Source organism: Gordionus sp. m RMFG-2023, chromosome 2, assembly GCF_954871325.1.
Source record: "Gordionus sp. m RMFG-2023 chromosome 2, tfGorSpeb1-WG-v2, whole genome shotgun sequence".
Lineage (NCBI taxonomy): Eukaryota > Metazoa > Nematomorpha > Gordioida > Chordodea > Parachordodidae > Gordionus > Gordionus sp. m RMFG-2023.
In genome coordinates this window covers 13,488,392-13,500,541 of record NC_088776.1, presented here as the reverse complement: position 1 = coordinate 13,500,541, position 12,150 = coordinate 13,488,392, and the positions used below count along the sequence as shown (strand labels likewise).

At 26.1% G+C, this 12,150-nt stretch overlaps 1 protein-coding gene across 1 annotated transcript in view; it reads right to left on the bottom strand.

The window, feature by feature from the left end:
* The window catches only part of LOC135924089 (uncharacterized), a 29,849-nt gene continuing 17,699 nt past the window's right edge, over positions 1–12,150 (bottom strand). Inside the window, exons 6-15 of the mRNA XM_065459137.1 lie at positions 11,454–11,590; positions 10,622–10,790; positions 9,890–9,977; positions 6,616–6,754; positions 5,865–6,062; positions 3,514–3,704; positions 2,695–2,798; positions 1,674–1,837; positions 1,372–1,497; positions 1–91 (exon numbers count right to left, since the gene is read on the bottom strand). Coding sequence (XP_065315209.1) covers positions 1–91; positions 1,372–1,497; positions 1,674–1,837; positions 2,695–2,798; positions 3,514–3,704; positions 5,865–6,062; positions 6,616–6,754; positions 9,890–9,977; positions 10,622–10,790; positions 11,454–11,590 — 1,407 coding nt within the window. The remainder of the gene's footprint in view (positions 92–1,371; positions 1,498–1,673; positions 1,838–2,694; positions 2,799–3,513; positions 3,705–5,864; positions 6,063–6,615; positions 6,755–9,889; positions 9,978–10,621; positions 10,791–11,453; positions 11,591–12,150) is intronic.

The window sequence follows — 12,150 nt, the reverse complement described above, 5'->3', positions numbered from 1 at the left end:
CTATGCTATATCTGTAAAAATATTGAGACATTTTTCTAGATATCCTTTTTCAGGTGATATTGATTCAAGATGTCTTCTTATATACTCCTCCCTAAAAAATATATTCGAAAATATGATTAGTCAAGGATGTAGAAAAAACGCGAGTAATTGAAAGGGACATATCTTATCCGTATTTTAAAACGGTTGTCTCGTTCAAATTTCTATAAAGCTTTGCTATTATGTTACTTTAAATATTATAAATATAAATTTTAAACATTTTATACTAAAATAAAAATTTTATAAGTATTTTTGCATAAAATATGGAAAATAAAAAGCAAAATTATCTTAAATAATTCATATTTTTACTATAAAAATAAATATCCGATAAAAACTTGTTTACAAATAATAAACAATTTTTTTTAAAAAAATTCCTACAAATTTCTTTTTAATAGTTTTAACATAGTTCGATAAAAATGCAAATAGGAAACTTTAAAAAAAGCTAGTCAAAATATCGTGATTTTTTTAGAAATAATTTTAAAATCTCTGCGGTGTTGCTATCAGAGTTACTTTTCAGATGTTTCTAGATAAAGTTATATAGCCTAAAATGTATTAAGATATATCTATAATTTTCCCAAGTAATATACATTTTTATAATAATCATTTAATGTATACATGATGCCAAAATTGAAAACATTTTATATTCATTATTAAAATGATTATAAAATATTACCCTAACTAAGGGCTCATAGTTTCAACACATTTTAAGTCTTTCAACTGGTGCATCGAAAGGTATACTTTATAACTTAATGAATAATCCTTTGTCTAAATAAAATCGCTACTCATTTTAAAAATAATCATTCAGTTTGTTGGATGTTAAATTTAAATCTTTATCCATATCTTCCTTGGAGTGCCGATAAATATAATATTAAATCCAAATTTTTGTGCGATTACATCTGGAAACCTTGAAAGTAGATTATCGCTCATTAGTTTCTTCTTTTCTATAAATTTTTTAACATTTTAAGCCATCTGCAATCAAGTTTAAAAAACTTACTGATGCTGGGTTGATTGTTTTTTCATCAGTATCATATATAATAGTAATCTTTAAATAATTATAATATATATTTGTGTAAGATAAAAAGTGTCTTGAATCGGAAAGAAATGTATCTATAAATAGATACAAATACTTTTAAAAATGTTTCTAACAATTTTTATATCTATAATCTAGATATAACAACTCTGGTTGCTATGCCTCAGTATATCACTGAAGGTTTATATGAAAATTATATATATAAATGTAAAGTAAATTAATCAATATTTGTGTGGAAAAAAAGAATATGCAATTTAATTTTTTTGAGTAAAATATTATTTATTATGTGAAATATAAAATTTTACTGATCTTGTCCATATAGTCTCTTAAGGTGAAATGTAAGCTTGTCTTCAAGGTAGGAATTTGATAAAAGCTCGATTTGAATTTTGTAACGAGAAAATGGCTGAAAGATAAACACGCCCACTTCAAATCTAAGCAATTAAGTTGAAAAAATAAATGAAATGTGCATCTTATATCCCTTTCAAACAAAATTGGCATTTCTTAACAAACTAAGCAATCAGGTAGAAATGTATTAGCAATTTTTTAATATCCAGTCAGAACGTTCGAAATGACCCAAAAAAAACACTTAAATATATAGTGAATAAACTTTATGGATTGTTGGTCCACTTCTTTTTCATTAGTGGATGTATTTATTGCATCATTTGATACTTGAGGAAGAATATAAAGGGTACATTTTTTGGAAGAGCAAAACTGTAATTCTTTTTGAAGATGTTTTAATTTAGAGGCAAGAACTTGCGTACCCGATAATATCTTAGGAGAAAAAAAAATATATGATGTAAATCGGAAAATAATATATGGGGAATTTTTAATGTATGGTTTTGGTAGAGATTTAGATCATTTTTTATGAAAGTGCTAAGGCAATTATTTTAAAAAAATTTTAATCCGATTTTTTTTTAAAAAAAGTTATATTTTAATTGGCAGTTTTTTTTATCACTGATTTTTTTTTAATCCGTCACTATTTCTGTCCTATAATAGTTATGAATTTGAATAATATTATTTATATTTTACTTGACCGGTCACTATTTCTCTCCAATAGTATAGTTATTAATCTGAATATTTATTTTACAGATTATCATAAGCATGGATATTGTTATTCATCATCAAATTCAGAATCAGATGAATTAACAGTAACATGGTCCAATTATAAAATATTTTACAGAACTAATTCTATCCTTGCCAGATGTAAAATGTGTCCAAAAAGTATATCATTTTCAAAATCCTCAAATTCACTTGATTGCAATATATATTACTTTATGTAATAAAACTATAAGTATATTAATTTATTTTAACTTATTAAATTATTATAATAGATATATAAAGTATAAATAATTAAATTTTATATACTATATAAATATAGATATAAAATAGTTAATATCTTTTAGAATTTATTTATTTTTAGCGCGATTCTTTGAAATTATAATCTAATAACTAAATATTTTTTAAGTTTTTATCAAGGGTATTTGAACTGTTGACGACAATTTAAATATTTTATAAATAATTAAATTTTGTAAATGTTTTTATATATTTATAATTCTAAAAATTTACGGGGGGGGGGGGCAATAAAAACTTAAAATACAGAATAAATTCATATAAATATCTATATTTACGCTAGGAATGAAACTTGTATCGGGAAAACGAGTTGCGAGGTTTAGTGCTGAAAATGAGAGTTTTCCATATTTGTCTATAAATTTTTCGAGTACTGTGAGTTGATCTATAAAAATAAAAAATTAAAGAAAAATCTTCTAATCAAAAATATTAAGATTGAACGCCATAAGTTTGTCTAATTAAGATATAATTTTTTTTTAAAATGATTCAATGACAATGGTAATGAAATTTTAAATATGTTCATATGTAAAATACAGGGGCGCACTGTTTCACTGATATCAAATAATTTTATCAAGTGGCATTCTACCCAGAAAAATATTATGCAAGCCTGAAAGAAAGAAAGGAAATCACAAAGGTTTGGGCCCTAGGTTTAAGCAATCGTTTTCGGGCTAAAATATTGAGTTAGCCGTTTCTAAAAATCGACTCAGTCGTTTTTCATAACAATAGGGTGCTCGCTAGATGTAATTTAAATGTGGTTGGCATGCATTTTTTTAATAGTCCTAAATGAGTATGTATTAAAAATAACATGTATAATCTAATTTTTTATTTATAATCCCTAAGGCATAAATATTTTATCAGAAAAGAAAAAGAAGTTAGAACAAGATGGAATCGAGACAAGGCCTGAATCATAAGAAAATGTGATTGGCAAACAACGCACTTATATTAATTTTTCTTTTGTGTCTTTTAGAAAAATAAATATTTCAGGCTTAAAAGTTGATGCAAGTGCACCTCTGCAAAAAAAATATTTTAAGATACAGAATTATAAAAGTTTAAAAACTTATTTTTAAAAAAAATTTATGTAATAAATTAATAGAAATTACCATCAGAAGGAATTTTTTGCCAAGTAATATCCTTTATAGGAATTTGAGATTGCATAATATTCTTAGAATTTATATTATAGCTGGAATCGGACTTAAGAGATATAGTCAATAGATAGGTCTTATCATTAAAATACACCTCTATATTTTCGTCAATTGTACACGGGCAATTTTTGACTTCCCACATGAATTGCCTTAATTTTAGCATTTAAGGATAATATTAAAAATTTTAAAGAAAGAAGAAAAGAAAGTAAAAAATTATTTTAACATTAACATAAAAATAAATAAAGGTAAAACATAATATAAGTTCCTTATAACTAGGTATGTACCGATGTTTTTTATCAGATCGGAAAATTTTAAAATATCGGTTATCGGTCACTATTATAAAATATTCCGAGCCGATAAAATGGTGTCTTAATATTTATAAATTATTTCCAAATTTCATAATATATTTATTTGTCACTTATGTAAATAAATTAATGTTATCATGTAAATAAGTGTACTTTAAGATTCATGAATATAAACTATAACATTATAATATATTTAAATGACTTAGGTTAAGGTATAGTTAAATCATAGATGTATTACTATTATAATATGAGATGAGTAAATGTATTGCTGATGCAAAATCGCTTCACTTGAGCCTATTTTAAAAATGGCTAACTCAATATTTTAGCCAAAAAATATTGCCATAGTTGATTCGGTAATAGATGTCTAAACCTTTGTGCCCTCTATGATTAAAATCTGCTGGCTTGCGTAATATTTTTCTGGATAGAATAGTGAGTTAGCCCTTTTTTAAATCGACTCAAATGGAACGATATAACACTAGATGTACGCATTAAAAATAAAAACGATTAGTTGTTTACAGAATACAAAATAAGATCTGATATAGGATCAGTTATCGACCGATATCAATTCAATATTGATGGAATCGGCTTCCAAAAAGTGGTATAACAATTTTTTTTTACTCTTATTATGGTCATTTGTGACTAACCTATGTTTATAAATTTATATTTTAAGCATCAAATAATGAGAAAATATATTAAAAGTAAATAACAGTATTATTAAATTTATGATTATTAATTTTTTTTAAACATTAAGAAAATATATTTTGACAGTATATTAAGATGATAAGATAAATATTCAAATTAATTATTTAAATATTAGCATATTGTGAATTATATAAAAAATCAAATTTTGTTGAATAAAGCAATATAAAGTTTATAAATTATATACTAAATTTATATTTTTATGTGTTGTAGTACCAATATTGATTTAAAACATTTAATTTTAATTTAGTTTATTTAATTTCTACTTTTATCATTTTATGTTATATTATAAAATTCTTAATCGTTGGCATATTGACTTATAGGGAAAAGTAATAGCCTAGTTATTGTAAGGGGATCAATGGTCTCAATAAATATTGCATAGACTTCTAGATTTCGTGTATAGATGGTTAGAAAATAAAGTGATGAATGTTTATTAAGAGAGGGGACAGCCTAAAAAGGTGATTCAATACTGTTGGAAAAATATTAATGTGTTTGTTCAGTGTATATATACTTTTAAATTTATATGTAAATAAATAAAAAGACAACGAGTATTAAAGCGTTATACTGGGTATATTTTATATAGGGTGTTAGGTAGTTGATTGGAGGAGCATTACTTTACCAATGCTAACGAGTTAATACAAATTTTTGGGAAGACATAAAGGTAAAATAGGGTATAAGAAGAATGAGAAATCACAAGCGTAATATATAAATGCTGAGGCTATAAAGATGGGCAGGAAAATATAAGGTTAGAGGATTGAATAAGTTGGGTATTGATTTGGTGTGAGTTGAGAAAATAATAGTAGCTTTTTGTTACCAGAGTTTATTTTTTAATGTTAAAATTTAAGTTGGACGTAATAAGACAAAGGATATAATACAATATGGGGCAATTTAATACTTTGGTAATTTGTGGTAGGGATGAAAAAGGTATTTAGTCGGATGTGATACTGATACTCTGTTAATTATTTGAGATTTGGTAAGAAGAAATATTATGGATATTATACTATTATTAATCAAACGTTACTAATAATATATGACAGAAGTGCTTGTGAAAACGGGGAATCGCAATTTGGGTATGTTGCCTTTACTATTTTTTTCTTCAGGAAAAAGTTTAATTATGAAATGAGTATGTAATATATCGTAAAATGAGATAGAGTGAATTTATTGTCAAGGGGATTTTAGAGGAGAGTTAATATAAGTAATAGAGTAATGATGGCATATAATAGTGGTATTATTTGGCTCTATATTTAAACATATATAAGCTGTAAATTAATCATAAGAAAATAAAAATGAAAAAAATTTAATAACTTTTTATAAATCTTGATTCGTTCATTTGGTGTCAATTGTCCATTTTCGACATCATCCTTTTCATCAAATTCTTCATCCATTGATATACCATCATCTAATACAGTCATTGTATCTAGGACGTTATCCATCAAGCTATTATATAACTTAGCTCTTTCTTTGTGTAAAGATAGACGCCGGGTCAGTAATTCGACTATCCTGCTATATATTTTATTTTGCGAGGGGAGGGAGAAAAAAAAATGGATTATTAGCTTAGACAAAAAATTTAATCCAAAACTTTTGGTTTCATTTGTACCTATTTTGTTGAGATAATCATTTTTAGAACATCTGAAATTGTTAGATGGCTAAAGAGCCAAATTAATATGAGAAATCACTACATTTACACAGGAGGTTGTTATTTAATATAGGGCGATTAAAAAAAATATCAATAAAACAAATTTTAAAAAATTAATTAATAGTGAAGATCATTATAGGAAAAGGAATATGAATCCAATAGATTATTCTGACTTTTGAAGGATGGAAACCTAGTGCTTATAAGCATTTTGGCTTTTGTAATATCAATAAATTTAAAAATATAATATTTAAAAAAAGAGAAAGAACATTATAACTCAGCCGACGATATATGAAGTATAAAGCAAATGGTTTATTCCAACTTTAAAAATAAAATATCGACCGTAACCTATTATACATTTTTTTGTGAATATAACTAGTACCATCTCCTTAGTTATAACTGTGTGTATTATTATTAACATACTCTTCTTTCATCTGAATATTTTTGGCAATTCGTTCATTTTCCATCTTAGCCTCTTCAATACGAATTTCCAAAATCTTTTTACGATCGTTAAATTCGTTCTCATGTTTTAGGGATTCTGCCTTTTTGACGTTTTTTTTGGCTTAAATATTTTATAAAAAAAATTTATTTATTAACTTGGATACCAGGGTTGTGCATTTGACCGGTCACATATCGGTCAATATGATCAAATGCATATAAATGTTTTTAAGACATTATTAATTCTATTTTAGTAAAAAAAAAAGTATATTAAATTACATTTTTCTAACTTCTATAATGAATGTTTCGCTCTCTATGGCAGAACCTTGTTCTAATTTATATTCAATCTTATCATTCTCTTTAAATTTTTTTAATCAATCTTAGGTCATGATATACTCCTACCAATCTTCTGGTTGTCGAGATCTTCAATTTCTTAGACGCCTCTCTTATTCAAGGTGAACAAAGCCCATTCCAACAACTTGAGCCCGAAATCTGATTATTTTTTATGTAAGTTACTGGTTTCCACATATTTTGGCTATTAAATATATCGCCGCTTTTACTTCTGAAATTTATGATATCATTTAAAATATTTTGATGATCATCACTTTATAAAACGACTAATTTTTATATTATGTCATATGCTTCATCAAACTCAAGTGAGATACTCCCCTTATATTGGGGATCCGCAGTGTAAGCACATGTATTTGGATTGTTTTCTTTTTCAAACGTATCTTTAATATTTTTTCTTTAGGTTGGTAAATTATAAAATCATGGACATGTGTGTTTTCTAAATTAAGCATCTTTTTTACGTTAGCCAAGGTCAATAAGATAGTTAAATGTTTATGAATAATTTAAAATGTTAAAATTTTTATCCAATATATCATTTAATTATTGGTAATTTCCCTCGGACAAATATCCAACTTCTTTAACAGCTGCTTTCAGAGCTTTCTTGCATATATGTATTTGCTTATTACATTTTATTGATGATGCCCAACTTGTTCGGATAATTGTACATAATGTAATATAAATTGGCAATTAGTAATCTTCTCAAACCATGAAGTAAAATTATTATATTTATTTTTATATATAGATCCAATCAAATTAATAATGAGAAAAATTAATGACTCGTTTTTAGCGGATTTTTAAAAACGGCTAACTCAATCCAGAAAAAATATTGCCTGTGCTTCGAAATTTCGATAATATATGTCTAGACCATTGTTCCTTCTATGAACAAAATCTTTAGGCTTAGGCAATATTTTTCTGGATGTAATATTGAGTTTAACAACACTACCTATTCTATTAAGCATTCACTTTTATCACTTCTAAAAGACCTAGGAAATCAGTCACCTTATATTCTCAGTTTTATAAAAAAAATTGACAGTTGAAACCATTTCTTATGTGAAAAAATATAAAAGAGCATAAGGAAAATGATTGTATATAAGATGATCTACCTTTATTTCTTAAGGTTTTTATCATATGAAGATGTAAAACTTGAGTTAATTTTCGTTATTGCTAATTTTTTTTTCAATTAAAATTTATCAAAATATTTTTATGAAATTGAAAAATAATTGTTAAAAATTCTTCACAAAAAAATATTTCATTTTTTTCTCTATTGTAAAGATTTTTTTAAAAAAAAATTAATACCTTTAATAAAAGGTATCTACGAGAGTGACCTCCTTGGTTCCTTTCTATTTTGTTTGGGACTAAAAAAATAATTCAGAAACGTCTAACTTGATCATTTTAATTATTTAAGATGGAGGAGCTGTGGTTAAGCTACCACCTCCCCTAAATTGCCATTTTTTATTAAACTATTAAAAGTTATGGTATTGCCAAATATATAAATACCGCTCTTTAAATCTTAAAAAAATTTACGTCATCAAATTTTTCTTTAAAATTAAGACATTTTTTTCGAATTATGAGCATATATATTTTCAAGTGTCCAATTTTTATACCTCTTTAAGCACCCTTATTTATACCCCTGTGACCCACAACGGGGTGGGGATCCGAAGCAACTGCTTCTAAAATTTAAAAAAAATTTTATTTTATGATATCGGACTCGACCTGATTCCATTAATACATATTAAATTAAATAATAAGTGGGGGTGGGAGGGGGGGGGGTCTTATTATTACATTTTAATAAATTTTGGCCGATGTTTAACAAATTAGGTTGTTATCCGAGATTTCTTGTCATAAAATTATTTTTCCAATTTCAAAATATGCCCAAAAATAATATTAACCAAAAAAAATACAAATGCTTAATTAATAATTGCACTGTGCAATTATTTAAACAATCAAATATTAATAAAATTATAAATTCTTTTATTTAAAAATAATATTTAATATATTTTTTACATTTTATTTATATTATATATTCAAAATTGATGCAGTAAAAATTATTTTTGAAATTTATGGGTGTCATAAAATAATAAACCTTTTTTCTAAAGGAGGGGTTAATTTTTATTTTTTTTGAAAAGGGGGGTACTTTTCAGGGGGGTATTCTGCTTCCATCGCTCAGAAAGTGGAGGGGCTACTGGATTCCCCCAACATAAATAGTAAAATCAGTATAACCCTCAATTTACTCCTAAAACCCCAACGTAAATTTAGAATCAAAGGAGGCTCTTAGGCTGCCTACCATGCTACCCTTATTTTTTTCAGTCAATTCAAAAGGTTTCCAGCAAAGTGATCCATTAGAGCCGACTCTCTTCCGCACTAAGATATATAAAATTATCAATAAAATCAAGGGGAAAATGACTTTATCTTGAATATGGTAATCTGGCAAGTCCTCTTAATTAACTAACTATCATGGTCCCTAAAATGATTGATGACCTGGTGTCTGATACTGGCTTATCATCAAATTAGAAAATATGAAACTCTTCCTCTCATATCTCATTCTCCTTTCTTAAGCTTTCCTTCGAGATCTTCAATCCTAAATATTAATTAAACTTGTTAACTTCTTTTCCCTAATGAAGAATTTTATTTATATCTGAAAATTAGTATATGGCTTTAGTTCTTCATTATTCCTTTCGTGTACCGATGTATTATCACGGAACACAGATCAAGAAGTACGTTGAAGAAATTATTAACGCAAAATTTAGGCCTTGATCAATTCCCAGTTTCTGGTCAAATAGTTAAAATAAAAATATTTTTTGAGAATAGGAGGAAAATAAAGAAAAGAAATATAATTTTTTAAAATAGTGTTTTAAAAATAATTGGCTCATTTGCTATAAAGATTTTTGCATATATTTTGTTAAAAAATTACCTTTTAATGCTTCCCTTGCCATGGCTAATTTTTGTGTATCTTCATCTTTCAACTTTTGGTGTTTTTCAAAATTCTGGTGTTGAAGTACCTTTTAAATACTTAATGATTATTCTTATATCATCTATAGAAAAAAATTATAATTAGTTATATAAAGGAGGAAATTCCCGAAATCATCAAGAATATTTATTTTAACAAAATCATTAATTTAAAAAAAATCTAATTACCTAACTCCCAAAATTCTTCTTTAATAGTAAAATTTTATTGATTTAAAACTATTTACAATCCGTTGAGATCATTTTAATAATTACATTTCAAGATTCGGCTATTGATTTTGTTAGTTTATAAACTCTGGATATCTTTATAAATTATCTTTAAATCTTTTAGAAAAGTCATTTTAACTTAGAAGCATGTTTTCAGTTTTTTTTAAAAAAAAGTCAAGTCTATTTGACGTCGTTGAGGGTTCCAGATTCTGGATCCAGTCACAAATTCGGTTATTTATAACAGCAAATAAACCCTCCCAAAAGAATTATACGAAATTTTGAATAATATACAAATAAAGTTTCAGGAAATTTAAAAAAATGAGTTCCTGGTTTCCTTTAAATTTTCGGGAGAGGAGATCACAAGTTTCTAAATTGTCCCGGTTGATAGTTCTGCTTTTAAACTCCTTTCAATCTGATATTCTTAGATAGTAGATAAAATGTTTAAATTTTCTAAAAAAAACAACAAACAAACCTCTATCATAGATTGAAACGATTTCAAAAATTCCAATTTGATTTTATTGAAAAATGTTTCGACCGATTTCTCCGTTTGCTTGCAAATCGTAGGTACAGAATCGGGTTGAACCAATAACTCATCTAGAACTTCAGAATGATCGGGAACGCCTTTTTGATTAAGGTAGGTTCTGGGTGAATAATAAAGCAATTTTATAAAAAATGGAGAAAGCAAGATGAAAGGAGAATTTATGCATTTAAACAAACGAAAAAAAGGAAAACGATTATTAAATATAAAATAAATATTTAAGTAACCTGGGTTAGATAGTATGGCGGATATTTATATCTTAAACAAGATAATGATTTTAAAAACCCCTAATTCATAATTAGCACGATTTCGCGGCGATTTTACAAAATATGCTGTATTTTTGTAATCTCCACCGCAATTCGATGAGGGTTTGCCCTACATTCACAAGGTAGTAAACAAAATATGCTGTATTTTATAAATTTATAACTGTGAGGGTTTATTTTAAATTATTTATTTTTATTCCCCCTGGTAGTATAGTTGAGAAATGGTTAAAAACTGAGTAATTTCACTTAACTACATGTGCGTGATGAAAAAAACTATAAGTATTGAGGAGCGAATTAATATATTACTGCTTTCTTCAAATTCGAGCTATATTTTTAAAAAAATCCGAAGTTTTAATTTTTTTTAGGCTTAACAGTTTCAGTTTTTTAGCTGACTAATAATAAAGCAATTATCTAACTAATACCTGATAGTAATATTGTAATAATAATCATCCGTTATATAATTTCTTTTAAAAAACATAAATAATTTTTTTTTCAGTTGTTACTGGCATTTATCTTCAACAAACTCCCGCAATAGGGCTGGGTAATTTTGATAGATATCAGTGATCGATGCTTTGTGTTCTATTTCAATTGCATTAAATTCAATGCTATCAGAGTCGATCTCCAAGGAAGATATCCATTCCTAAGTGTTAAAATGATTTTTTTAAAAAATATATATTGTGAAAAAAGTACAACTTTTTAATTTATAGTGGAAACAATTTGAGCGTTTGCGTTTTGCTGCATTTCAAATGGTATCATGCAATCACATTTCCGTTTTGTGCTTATAAACATTTATAAAAATGAAATCTAGTTTGCTTTTTTACTTTTTTTGAATTCAAAAATGGATAGTAGTACGAAAATGTATGAACAATTTATATTAATTGATATCTTTATATTTATAGGCCACAAGATAAAGCTATGACTAAAAAATTTTAATAGTTTTAAGCCTAACGAAATGATTTGGAATCATATCTATCCATATCTTCAAAAAAGTTTATTATATTTGAGCATCTAGCTACTATTGGATCAAGATATAAATATAAAGGAATATTAAATTATTCCATTTAAAAAAGCTTAAATATAAAATTCCTAATTATCACACTAGCTCAGAAAGTTTAAGGTAAAAATTGAAGAATTATGAAGACCAGCTTAATAAAATTAAGCCAGGCAAACCATCAGAATCGAGAATTAAAAACATTATAC